The sequence below is a fragment of the Periplaneta americana genome, chromosome 16, assembly GCF_040183065.1.
Source record: "Periplaneta americana isolate PAMFEO1 chromosome 16, P.americana_PAMFEO1_priV1, whole genome shotgun sequence".
NCBI lineage: Eukaryota > Metazoa > Arthropoda > Insecta > Blattodea > Blattidae > Periplaneta > Periplaneta americana.
In genome coordinates, this window is record NC_091132.1 from 20,188,419 (window position 1) to 20,203,487 (window position 15,069).

Below are 15,069 nucleotides of genomic sequence, written 5' to 3' on the forward strand. Positions count from 1 at the left end.
TTCAAAATACTTTATTTAAAAGGGGGGTCATAAGGGGGCCTGAATTAAATAAATCGAAATATCTCGATTATTGATTTTTGTGAAAAATGTTACATAACAAAAGTTTCTTTAAAAATGATTTCCGATAAGTTTTATTCTTTACAAAATTTTGATAGGACTGATATTTAATGAGATAAATGAGTTTTAAAATTAAAATAACGCCATCTAAGACGGTGCAATGAATTAAGAACAAATGACTTCGTCTATAAGGGGCCTTGGACAACGAACATCAACAATCGAAAGCTATTAAACATAGCCTACAGAGAATGTTTCTGTGTTTGTATGAAGTAATGTCAGAAGCCAAATTAACCGATTTGTATAATTAATTATTATTTCACCACTGGAAAGTGTAATTTCTCTAGATGGACATAATGCTATAATGTTATTACAATAACGTCTGAGTAAATCGAGGACAGGTAAGATTAAAATAGCTTCTTATACACAGAAAATTTGATAGGCTATTTTGTACATTCATTTTCTGTATTTCTTAAAATAATATTTATGTACACTCATTTTAATCTCAGAGAATTAACGAACAACGAGAGTGTATTGATTTAGTATGCAGTAATAATACGTTACCGGTAGCTTAGCAATCCATTATTTTATAATTCAAATTTTAAGTATGCTCAATTGAATCGTGTTAAAATACATAAAATATATATGCAATAAATGCAATGCAAAAAAAAATTGGGTAATGAGCGAAGCAGATTATCTTGCGCTGTTGTAAAAGTTGTTCCCTGGATCAAACGTCCTATTTTAATTATGTAATTACTTTATATTTATTTCTAACAGGTGCAGCGGAGCGCACGGGTACGGCTAGTACGTAAATAACTTTTTTAAGTTATACTGCAAAGAGGGGAGATGTCCGCTAAGAAGACACCAATGTACTCAATAGTATTTTCTGAACTCCGAACGTTCTATGCGCGCCTCTTGTTTTCCACGCTGTCCGACTCACTCCATTCTCTATTGTCCTCGAGGCTTTTCACATTACAGTCATGGAAATATTAAGTGTATGATGGAGCGTGTGAAATGGACAGACAGAATAAGAAATGAAGAAGTGTTGGAAATAGTGGGTGAAGAAAAAATGATGCTGAGACTGACAGGAAGAGAAAAAGTAATTGGTTGGGTCACTGGCGAGAAGAAACTGCCTACTGAAGGATGCACTGGAAGGAATGGTGAACGGGAGAAAAGTCCGAGGCAGAAGAAGATATGAGATGATAAACAACATTTATATTGATCATATGCGGAGACTAAGAGGACAACAGAAAGATTGGAGAATGTTAGGTTTGCAATGAAAGAACTGCCCTTGGGCGGAACACTATGAATGAATGGGTTATGTACAGGGACAACATTTTATTTTTACTTCAATTTTATTGTACCCGAGTTTTTTAATGTACTTCACTCCCACCCCTTCTACTAGTAAACTTCCAAACGTTCACGACACAGAACCGAGGGCGCGTAAGCAGTACTGAGTTAGTGAGTATAGTACGTTCCAGAAATATGTTCGCGTTTTCCAGTGACGAAAGAGCTTTCAATATTGAATCATATTTTCGTACAGGTACTGTCGTCCGTTTGCCTACGTCGCATCCCAGTTTCCCCCACCTGCTTCTGTTCGCCCCTCTGTTAAGTCTAGTAGCTGGGCTATCTTAGCTCTTTTCTGAAAACATTAATTTCTGTTAGGAATTGGACGTCTACGTAATATTATACAAGTGTTGAAATAACTTAAATAGAGGACCTCGTTAAGTAATTAACTGTCATGTGATTCCTCCCCCCATTTCTACGGCCCTGCGACAAAACCACTTGAACGGACAGTAGATAGCATTTCTGAGTAATTTTATCTTTTCGGACCGGGCAGAAGTGAAGATTGAATTTACAGTACGTAAGGCACTCTTTTATAGAGTAGGTACAGAATTATTTCAACATAAGTTACTCGTACGAAGGACGAAACCGGTAATTGGAATTAGGTACAATAGTCTATAGTGCGATAATATGCACAAAAGAACTGAAGCCTGTGTGGAAATGATCGGCCACCATTTTCAAAAATGTGTTTAAATATCCATATTATGATTATTTTTCAATTTAACTTCATTCTCTATATTGTACGGCAATGTGCTGTAACAGTACAATATACACTGCATAATTAATATGTCCGAATGGATAGCTCAATTCGTGGGTAAAAACACTAAGTGTTAATACAGTACTGTATTTTGATTAAACAAAAACGTAATGAAAATTATCGAACTCAAAATTGCGACATTTCCTAGTTTACATAAATGGATGAACTACTTTTCTTCCCTTCTATATCTAGTAAAGTGATTTGTATTTTACGCCAGTATCATCGAACTTCAGTCGTGGAAGGGGGAGCAAACGGTGTTTCCTGTTTCAGTCATTAATAGAAAGTTATAGCCAGGTTAATATTAAAAATGTTAGTAAAAATAAAATGATGTCCCTGTATAATACTGAGCCAATAAAATATACCTGTTTTAGTGTATTTATACAGGGTGTTATCCAATATTTAGGAGGTGCTAGATGCATCAAAAGAAGAAAATAATGTCTAATAAACATGGGTTCTACAACACATACTTTCTGAGATCTGAACACCTGTTCATAGGAGGTGCTCAATGTGACGTCCATTCATGGCAATGCATTCCTCTGCCCTTCTGCGTAAGGAATCACGCACTCTTTGAAATTTATTTTAATACATTAATAAGAAAGTCCTGATAACGAGCCCCAGTTAATCTCTGTGGTAGCACTTATGGCCCTATTAATCTATCACCAAGAACGCCTGTCCGTAAGTTGATTGAGAATCAGTGCTGACGCCTTGTTTCTTCAACTGCATGGGGATTTTCATCAGCCCACACATGCTGATTACAAAAATTCACAATACCAAGTGTGGTGAACCCCGCCGCAACCAGACTTTTGTTTTCAGTATTCCTTGTGACGTATCAGTATTCAATGCCAGGGGTATCAACTACAGTATGATTATCTGGTAGTCTGCTGTATTGTAGGGCAGAGAAATGCATTGCCATAAATGGACGTCACATTGAGAACCTCCTATGAACAAGTTTTGAGATCTCAGAAAGTATGTGTTATAGTACCCATGTTTATTAGACATTATTTTCTTGTTTTGATGCATACTATCACCTCCTAAAATATTGGATACTTTTCTTTAATATCCTGTATTTCGCAAAGTTAGTGCAATATCTTTATTTCTTTTTCAGGTAATTGTTATGCAAACTTGCGAGAATATTTCACAATAGTTTTTAACTACGCCACAGATTAATCCATAGTGACACTTGTGGCGGACATGGTCGCAGTTGGGGTTTTTCCGCTTCACCATATTAGGCATCTATATCACTGCGTCAACATCTCTCCATTCCAACATCATTCTATGACATTCCCCGATCGCCATCTGGGGACGCACGTAAAGGACAAGTGGGGTTGCTTGTTAGGAACCTGGGTACGTAGCGAACCTTAGTATAGTAAGCAGGTGTGGGTTTGGGAATGCACCTAGCTTGGGAGCCAGCGCAATAGATCTAATGAGGTCAGAGTGATGGATCATAGTGTCCCTCCTTAAATAAAATTCAATTCCGTTTAATTCAATAGTGATATACAAGGTGTTTTGTAACATGTGGGACCGACTTCATCAGAGGACAGCAGACACAAAAATATTCAAAAAGTACACATATATACACGATTGTTGCATGTATCCTCGTTGTCAAGTAAAAGCCAACTGAACCACACATAGGCGCTAACTCTCGACCTGTTTACTAGCAGTCTTACTAATAAACCGTGAATAGTTTTTATACTAGACTTATGCAGAGTTGAGACAGAAAACTTTACTAATAAACCATGCAGAAGCGATGGACGTATAAACAGCCTGTAACTATACGATGGGAATTGCTTTGCAGTAGTTATATACACGAAACCCCTTGTTTAAGCGTTGTATATAGAGAAAAAATGGCCGCCCCTCTAACAGCTGTTCGTATCGACTGTCATTTTATTATGATGGTTGCCTAGTAACCAAAGAAGAACAAACCAAAGAGCACAGAATAATTAGAATAATATTACTGCAGCTTGTACTCTTTGACCAAAATATAGTATGGTAATCGATTAGAGCCAGTTGTACTATCGATACTTAACACGCTACACTAGACCGCTCTACCGGATGCAATAGAGAACCTAAGATATTCTATTTTCTTTCGTAACGAAGTAATGACGAAACTATGACGTAGCTGTGTAACAGTTGTACTGTTATACGCGACGTAAGTAGTGATTATTAGTAACGAATTTACACACGAGATATAAATGAGCTACTCATTGTATAAGTATAAGACAGTTAAACGTCTGTATATAGAGTTTTTATTAGTAAGGCCGTAGGTATACTATGGGTAGCCTGCGCGTTCTCAGACCTAAATCCATTGGACTTTTCTTTGAGGGGCCACTTGAAAACAATTGTTTATTCACAACCCATTCCCAACATTGAAATACTTCGTCAGCGTATACAAGACGACTGCTAACTTATCCTACAAACATCTGGAATTCTTTTTTAATACGGCAGCCATTTTAAGCACTTTGTGTAACGAAAGCAGTTGCATATGACTTATGTACAAACATGACTATAACTTGGAACCAATATAAAAATGGACAACCTAAACTTTTTGGTGTTTTGTGTCTATTGTCCACTGATGAAGTGAGTCATATTACGTTACAAAATATCCGGAATTCAAGGAGTTTGTGGCAATATAATAATGCTATGCAGTTTATACAATATGTCCCATTATTGCAACAATTGCTCAAATCTTCACATTCACGGTCACAGCTCAATTCGATCAGAGAATCAAATGTGCCCGCCTTCAAAAGATTACTTCTTCAAATCATTATAATATTATTTATCCAGGAAACTTAAGAATCCGAGTGCTTGTGGTGGTGACAAGGGTGATGATGCTAATGATGGGGATGATGTGATACTGGAGATGGTGTTTGTGGTGATGGTGATACAAATGATGGTGGTGGTAAGTGTTGATGAGATACTCATGGTGGTGTTGATGACAATATTAACGGTGGTTTTCATGACAATATTAACGGTGGTTTTCATGACGATAATGACGATGGTGTTGATAATACTGGCGGTGGTGTCCGTCGATGACGATATTGACAATGATTGTGTTGATGACAATGACGGTGGTGGTGTTAATGACCATGTTGAAGGTGCTGTAGATGACCATGTTGATGGTGGTGTTGATGGCCATGTTAATGGTGGTGTTAATGACCATGTTGAAGGTGCTGTAGATGACCATGTTGGTGGTGTTGATGACCATGTTGATGGTGGTGTTGATGACCATGTTAATGGTGGTGTTGATGACCATGTTGATGGTGGTGTTGATAGTGGTGTTAATGACCATGTTGAAGGTTCTGTAGATGACCATGTTGATGGTGGTGTTAATGACCATGTTAATGGTGGTGTTGATGACCATGTTTATGGTGGTGTTGATGACCATGTTGAAGATGCTGTAGATGACCATGTTGATGGTGGTGTTAATGACCATGTTGATGGTGGTGTTGATGACCATGTTGAAGGTGCTGTAGATGACCATGTTGATGGTGGTGTTGATAACCATGTTGATGGTGCTGTAGATGACCATGTCGATGGTGCTGTAGATGACCATGTTGATGGTGGTGTTGATGACCATGTTGATGGTGGTGTTGATGACCATGTTGATGGTGGTGTTGATGACCATGTTGATGTAGGTGTTGATGACTATGTTAATGGTAGTGTTGATGACCATGTTAATGGTGGTGTTGATTAGTATGTTAATGGTGGTGTTGATGACCATGTTAATGGTGGTGTTGATGACCATGCTGATGATGGTATTGATTAATATGTTAATGGTGTTGATGACCATATTGAAGGTGCTGTAGATGACCATGTTGATGGTGGTGTTGATGACCATGTTAATGGTGGCGTTGATGACCATGTTGATGGTGGTGTTGATTAATATGTTAATGGTGGTGTTGATGACCATGTTGATGGTGGTGTTGATGAATATGTTAATGGTAGTGTTGATGACCATGTTGATGATGATGTTAATGACCATGTTGATGGTGATGTAGATGACTATATTGGTGGTGTTAATGACCATGTTGATGGTGCTGTAGGATGTGGTGACGATAGCAATGGTAATAATAGTGGAGATGGTCGTAACAACGGATAGAAATGATGGTTGTAATGTGGCGGATGATAACGATGGTGGTAATTAAGTTAATTTTGTGGTGATGGTTATGACAGCATTGAAGTAGGTGGTGTTGACGCTGTGCCAGGTACTCACCGTGTTTCTCAATGTAAGCGCACAGCCGCACAGTCACCTTCGGCACTCCGTCGCGTCCCACCGGCAGGTCCTCGAGGCGCAAGCCGAACGTCCTCCCTCCTCGCCGTCCCATCAGCAGAGTTCCCGTCAGCATGCGCTTCATCCGCGACAAGCGGCTTTCCTCCTTGTTGCCCACGTCTACAGGGGAGTAGCAGTCTTCCACCGTGGTGACGTTGCTGCAGAGCGTCGGTCGTCTCATGACGTCACAGCAAGTCTCCTGGCTTGTGGAGCCGCACTGAAACATACTCATCTGTTACTGTCTGGTGTTCGTAGAAATTGACGTCCCTGAGGAAAGACAACTATGTACCTACTTGGTTTACATACTACAATTGTCTTCAGAACAACTTTTGGTTGTCGCCACGTCACACAATTTAACGTAGTGTTTCAAAACTTTGATTGCCAGTCATTTTTACGATTCAACAAGTTTAACCTCCTCTATTGTAAAACCTACACACCAAACCCTGTAGAGGAGGCAATGGTTTTTTATGTACCACACACTAGATACTGACACAAATATGTAGGTCTCCTATAGCCTGTGGCCGGCAGAGAATAGAGGTCTCCCCAGAGACACTCACAGGACATCGAATTAACGAAGGGCAACTATCCATGCCCGAGGCGGGACTCGAACCTTAGAGCCTTCGGACTGTGCCACCTAAAGGAAGAGCGCCTCAGATTGCGTAGTCACCCGGCCGGCAACTACGTTTCTTAAAACCGTAAAATACAGAGTGGCCCATAAGTCAGTTGACATCTGCTGAAGAGCATGTCTTTGTAATTCGGAATTGGTGGAAACGTAATCAGAATAATGCATGCAATGGACTCCTCGTTTGCCATAGTTTACCCCTGTGGAGTTCTCAGTATGGGGAATACTGAAAAGTAGTAGTGGTGGTGGTGGTGGTGGTGGTGGTGGTGGTGGTGGTGGTGGCGGCGGCGGCGGCGGCGGCGGTAGCAGTAGCAGCAGCAGCAGGAGTAGTATTAGTAGTAGTTTTATTTTGCCTTGCAGAATTAAGGCCATAATGCCTTCTCTTCCACTCAACCAGGTTTGAATAATATATATGAAATAGAAAATTACGTAAGATAGGATTTATTCAGTGAAAACTCGTGATATGGAACATTTTAAGGAACATATTCAGTCTGAATTCGAAAACCTACTACTCTCCTAAAACATTTGTGACACGATTTGTGTTTCCGCATTCAATGTCATATTTGCATTGAGAAGAGAAGTACTTTGAGTATCTAATGTAGGTTAATAAATACAGGCCATTCGTTAGTTCGTGATACCAACTTGCACATGAGGGAAGGAAGGGGACTGGGAAGCTTCCCTCCCTCGCTACGCTTCCATTTGCAGCTAGCTGGCAAACTAACTTCCACCATGATGTTCTTACAGGTCATTCGTTATCTCGTGAAACTAACTTCCGCGTGAGGGGAAGAAAGTGGATTGGGAAGCTTCCCTCCCTCGCTACGCTTTCATTTGCAGATAGCTAGCAAACTAACTCCCATCGTAAAGTTCTTACTACGAATTACGGCGCAAGCATGCATTTGGTTTTACCAGATAACGAATGGTCTATTAACATGTTATTTCAGTGTTTTCGTAATAAATATTATCTGTATGACTTTATTTTTGTAAATGAAATCTCTTTACAACAATGATGCATTTTTGTCAACTGACTTATGGGTATAAATCGGCATAATGTCTTCACACAGGAATTTTTTTTTCTGAAAATAGATATTTGAGAAGTTTTCCTAAAATTCCTTCCTTGTATTTCGCAGGAAATGGTACGTTTTAAAGTTCTGTGCGAAATACTATAAAGCTACTGAAGTTAAAACCATTACGAACCAGTGATCCTGTAACCAGAGGTGGATTTCAAAGTTGAATTTAAGTGGAGTGCATGATGGCAAAACTTCCCCTAATCTTATGTTTTCACATGAGGCTTTGTTTCAACACCAATAGTATACGCTAGTCAAGTTGCCGCTTTTATGGTCGAGAGATAATTAAGTTTTAAATAAATGCGTAAGTTCTCATTTGGCTCTGTATATAGCCTATTCTATAGCTCGAAATCGAAACCATCCATCATCAGACTGACATGGCGACTAGCCACTGAGCTATCTTAGCGACCTAACGACGCATGTTATAGTACATTATGCAACGAGCCTATAATGGTAGTAATTAAGAGGCAAGTATGATTGTTTATGAAACGAGCGCAAGCGAGTTTCATAATTTTCATACGAGCGTCTTAATTACCATTATAGGCAAGTTTCATACGACTTTTTATGCTCGACCATATTTCTAACTTGAAATTATTTAAAATTAGGTCTTCTTATGGTTATGTGCGAATTGACCTGAATTGTGAGGTGTGCGCAGACGCGAAAGTATTGATTTTTTCCGAGGCCGAATGTCACTGACCTTGGCAGAGAATAAGATGAAGATTACTCTGATATAACCTGGAAATTGATTTAGAATTGAAAAACGAGATGACAAATTGAATTTATTTGAATATTATTTACAATTAACGCTAATTATTATAGTAACAGAACATAACCTTCTGCGACAGTATTGGATTTCCAGCCTCCGTGACTTTTCACTAATTGTCTTTCGATTGCATATCCGAGAATAATCGATATAACGGTACAAAGCTGACTTGTCATTGGCTGAACACCTGAACTTTAATGAGTAGGTGTACTTTAATGGCATGCATTAAAGGACTGCTACCAGGTGTATAATTGCTACATTTCGGCATGGTCGAGCATAAAATACATTATCATACAAGGCCCAGACAGAAACTGTGGCTACCAATAACTCGGGAATCTTTAAGTGTTGTGTAATTTGATTTTGTTATACTTGATTTAAAACAGCATTAATTACAATCAGAAATATCAAAAGCGGTGGTGCCAAAGCGTGTACCCTTTCCTCATTAATGAATTTAGATTTCTTTTAAAAATTAGTATGACAAAATATGCATGCTTAGATCCCTTACCTGCAATATTGGGCTGTAATTAAACTATTGTAGGCCTATATATACGTGAACGAATATTTTGGAAAAAAAAGCTATAAAATGGAAAATAAATTCCTCCATGAACTACGAACACATTTTTGCAGAGAGAAAGGTGGCAACTTGTACAATGTCTTTCATTAGACACATATTCTCCATTTATATACAGGGTGTTAAAAAAGCGTTCAATATTTTTATTTTGTGGAGTGGTAATGTTCATCAAAACAAGGAAATAAGTCTAATCAATATGAGTCTTAAATTCAGTAGGCTACCTTCCGAGATATATGAGGATATAGGAAATGCTCAATGTGATTTCCATTAAAAAAAGAGCATTCAGTAGTTTGAGTGATGATATTATTCATCAAAACAAGACAAAAATTTGAATAAACATGGCTCCTAAAATTAATATCTTCCGTGATATGAGTACTTGTTCATCAGCATCACAGGAGATTCACAATGTGATTTGCATCCATTCAACGCATCCTTCTGTCCTACGTCTTAGGGAATTACACCTTGAATCGTTTTTTTACTCCATCTTCGATATGATACCCAGAGTACGAATTGATGGGGAGGGGGGTTCCGGGGATCATCCCCCCCTCCGCCCCGGAGAATCTGATGTCCCTTGCTGAAAAGGTAATAAGTTCTCTGCCAGAGACAACATTAATTTTTCCCCTTTCAGTTGCATAATAATTTATAGTTTCCATGCGTTATTAATGCAGTACATAACTACTTTACTATCTATTTTTTTCTTACTATAAGTGAGCGCGACAAAATTACAGGTCGGCCAACACTGCAAATTATTATGAACAACATTTTTATCTGCATATTATTTTAATGTACCTCAGGAGAAAATATTCAATTCACACTCTGTGTATACCCAATAAGAAACGAGCAAAGAGCTCACATTAGAAGTTACACTATTATTAGAAAACCAATTTCAAAGCTCTTATTTCTACAAAATTTAATTTCATGGCCCATGCTTATTATACTTTTATTCTTGTTTGGATTTATACTTCACTTCTCAAAATGTTGAATGTCTTTTTTTAACACCCTGTATAATTAAACCAGAAAGGGTCCAATTTAAACTATATACCTACTATGAGTCCTGCAATAATACCTTTAACAGAATTAATGTCTCAAAACTCTTTAGAGTGTCACTGAAATAACAATGATAATGCACAGATAATGTTCATTCTGAACTTTCCTTTCTTTACGTAAGTCTATCATTATACCAAACAGAACCAATAAAAATATATTTCTTCAAGAAATTTAAAACTCTGAATTATGTATCAATTGCTTTGTCACGCCACAACGCCACGAGACAGTTCCTTCCGCACACAACTTGTATAATATGTAATTAGATGTCACGCGACAATAAAACAGATAATTTGATTTGTGCGCATGTTTTAATACGTCTAATTTGAAAGCTGACATTCAGGAAGAGAAATAAATATTTGAAATGTAACATTAAAACCGATTAACACGTTACGTTTAATAATACACATATGTAAATTGATGAACATACAATTGCATGAGCTAATTAGGTGCTATAACTGTCGTGTCAATGTAGGAGGAAAATGTGGACTCCCCGAGTGTAAAACGAATGAAGTAGTAATGACGCTAATATTTTATGAATATCAAATGAGAACAGTTCCATGGTTCAAAGCGACGATTGCTAACCAGTTTTACGGCTTGGAAGTGGCAATCACTATGCTAATAAATGATAATTAATTTAACGTTTCTTCTCAACACAAGAGACTATTCTGATACTGTGCGATTATTGAACTCGTACAATACTCGCAGTTTAACGTCACTTCGAAAGAGACAATTCAGAAACTATGAGACCACTGTGATTTTTATTAGCCCACATGATACATCCTGGTATCAATGGGATCTTTATTTTCTTAGTATGTTATTTAACATACTATAAATATTAGATTAATTATCATTGATGGAATTGGTGATAGCAAGATGGCATTTAGCGAGATTAGGCCGAGGATTCGGCAAACCATTACCTAACATTCGCTTTACAGTCGGGGAAACCTCTGGAAGAACTAAACCAGGTAATCAGCCCAAGCGGAAATTGATCCAAACACAAATGACAGACAGACAGACAGACAGATAGATAGATAGACAGCTAGATAGATAGATAGATAGATAGACAGCTAGATAGATAGATAGACAGACAGCTAGATAGCTAGACAGACAGACAGACAGACAGACAGATAGATATAGATAGATATAGATAGGTAGATAGATAGATAGATAGATAGATAGATAGATAGATAGGTAGATAGATAGGTAGATAGATAGATAGATAGATAGATAGATAGATAGATAGATAGATAGATAGATAGATAGATAGATAGATAGATAGATAGATAGATATAGATAGATATAGATAGATATAGATAGATATAGAGATAGAGATAGAGATAGAGATAGAGATAGAGATAGAGATAGAGATAGAGATAGAGATAGAGATAGAGATAGAGATAGAGATAGAGATAGAGATAGAGATAGAGATAGAGATAGAGATAGAGATAGAGATAGAGATAGAGATAGAGATAGAGATAGAGATAGAGATAGAGATAGAGATAGAGATAGATAGATAGATAGATAGATAGATAGATAGATAGATAGATAGATAGATAGATAGATATAGATAGAGATAGATAGGTAGGTAGATAGATAGATAGATAGATAGATAGATAGATAGATAGATAGATAGATAGATAGATAGATAGATAGATAGATAGAGATAGATAGATATAGATAGATAGATAGAGATAGATAGATATAGATAGATATAGATAGATAGAGATAGATAGATAGATAGATAGATAGATAGATAGATAGATAGATAGATAGATAGATAGATAGATAGATAGATAGATAGATATAGAGATAGGTAGGTAGGTAGGTAGGTAGGTAGGTAGGTAGATAGATAGATAGATAGATAGATAGATAGATAGATAGATAGATAGATAGATAGATAGATAGATAGATAGATAGATAGATAGATAGATAGATAGATAGATAGATACGCAATAATATGACGTTATTTAGCAACATTTAGCTTCTTTTAAGGTTATCGTTAATATTACATATTTTTAACGATATTCGGAAACTTTTAAGGTTCCATTTAGCGACAGAGTGTTGTCTCTTGAAGAAAATAACTAAGGCCAATCTTCGAAACATTGTGGTTTCCTTTTTTATGAGCAGCACTCTACACTACTTCTTAACTATTCACCATTTCTTTAACTCTCTTTTAGATCAACCCTAAAGTTATCTAATGGCGATATATCTCTTTCCAGAGGCAGAAGCTGTTCAGGACTATGGAATACCATAATGGTGAAATTAAAATGGCGTGATTCAACTAATTACTTCGAGGAAACCTGTTTCCAAAACAAATTTGTTGACCAAAAGTGGCACAGCCTTGCATCACAACTAAACATCTGCTCAGTATCTCTGAAAATATTTGGCGGTAATGAAATAAATTGACCTTAATGCAGAAATATACTTCCAGAATGATAGCGTCTGGAAGCTGTAATCTTAGTTTGCAATTTTGTACTAACGAGGAGAAAGATGTCAAGTGGCTGAATTTATCTGGTTTTCTCTGGAATTATTCCGATTACGACAACCTTGTCGGGACAGCGAGTTTCAAAGTTTCTGATTTTTATGATTAGCCATGAACATACAAGAAATTACAAATATTTCAACTTATAAGAATTTGTACTGCCGGAAATAAAATTGTGAAATGAAACTTCCCGAACAGAGTGGCGTGACGAATTATTTTAAGTACTATAAAATCAACAAAAAAAATATTTAAATTGGTTCTGTTTGGTGAAGTAAAAGAGGTTCCCTGTTTAATATCTCACATTACATTATCTAAATAAAATGTTTTCTAAACCACAAAGTTAAAAAAATACTCCATTCACAATGTTCATAACAAAAAGGTTCAATCGTAGAACGATTTAAACAATTTCGCCCACGACATGCCTTAATGTGGACAAAAGGTTCAATATCTTCAAGGTCACAGAAGTGAAATGTCCACTCACAATCTTTCGGAGACTGTGGTTTACAAAGCGGTGGTCCAAAATTCTAAATGTCGAAATAATACATGTCACAGTACTGCAAGGATGTGAATGGCACAATTATGTCCACATGTTTACTCCTGCAAGAGTAATACAGCGAAACTGAAGAGTTCATTGGCTGGCTGGATTTCTGACAGCCGAACTCGAGATGGATCCCCACACCGGTTGCCATTCGTGAATACGATGGCGACATGCGGGCCATCCTGCCTTGACCCTGATAATAGCCATGTATCAACCTCAGACGAGTATCTGATAAACCTAGGGTCTGGATTTCTAACATCAACTCAAGACCATCTTTCTGAAGTTGGTTACAGATTCTCTTTTACTTGCAAACATTGGTGAATTCTTATAAACACAACACGGATTAGTTGGCATTGTAAATTATATTTTTACTGATAAAACTTGTAGCTTTTCTTCCATTTTTATTGACTCCTCCATAAATGAAATGCATATCAGCAAGTTATCTTGATGTGAATTTCCCCGTAATAACAATAATCTAAAGAAACCAAAATTACTGTATGTACATAAAGCTTAACTCAAATAAGTCTTCTGTCACAAGAAAACTGAGTTGAGGTTTTAGTGCACTGGCCACGAGTTCGATGCCAGATAGCAATATTAATGTACGCTGTAAACAAGGTTCTGTGTTAGGTACCTATTTGCATGAACTTCATAAAGTTTACAAAATCAGCAGGGTAACATCGTAGAACACATTAAAGAAAATAAAATTTTTGTTTTACCAAAGCCCTCTAATATTACTTAGACAAGTTAGCACAAACATTACGTTCTGTAATTATCAAACGAAACGTTTGCGAAAATTGTTCATGATCTCCTCTAACATCCATAAAAGTTCGTGTCACAGGAACATTCTATATAGTTAACTCGGAGCAAGACGGCTGAATAAAATTTATGTCTCTAGAATTCATATTCCTGCTATAAAAATATTTTTAATCAAAGATTCTGGACATGAAATATACGTAGTTTGATTGCCGCCTGTGAATATGTCTGTCCGGTAGTATACTGTATATTAATAGAGAAATACAGCTGTTGTCTGTGCATTTCGAACTGCGGCTCAAGATCACGTACAAACGTACAAAAGTACAAACCACGCACGAGTCACTGAACTGAAAACGTGAACTGAAGCACTGGTAATCCCGGGTGTCCCAGCTGACTTAGTTGAGGAGAATGGTCCAGGATTTGGGTAAGCAGTATATTGCTCGACCTTGAGCCGCCAGTTCGAAATGCACAGATAATAGCTACTATTTATGGACCTTCTGCTGTTTCGACATTCAGACGAATGGACACTTTACCTTGTTCAATTTTTGACTGCGTCCCCATTTCTATGTTTTAACATTTACAGCTTGAATATTTTAGTACATGGACATTTCAGACACTTGAACCTTATTATATGTGTGGGCCATGTAGGTACTTGAACCTTTTTGTGCATTAGATCTGTCCGTCATGGACAAAACATCTTATAATCAATAATACACATAGAATATCCCAGATCTGTGCAGTAAGAAAATTTAAAACCTCAGAGTTAGACATGTGCTGTGGCAATTTAAAGTTTTATGAAACGAA

General features: G+C 37.2%; 1 protein-coding gene across 3 annotated transcripts in view; it reads right to left on the reverse strand.

Moving 5' to 3' along the window:
* The window catches only part of LOC138692289 (protein FAM13A), a 461,772-nt gene that overhangs the window by 167,898 nt on the left and 278,805 nt on the right, over positions 1-15,069 (reverse strand). For all 3 annotated transcript variants that reach the window (XM_069815475.1, XM_069815471.1, XM_069815472.1), the window contains one exon: positions 6,369-6,642. In XM_069815475.1, the coding sequence (XP_069671576.1) occupies positions 6,369-6,606 (238 nt within the window). In that variant the 5' untranslated portion in view covers positions 6,607-6,642. The remainder of the gene's footprint in view (positions 1-6,368; positions 6,643-15,069) is intronic.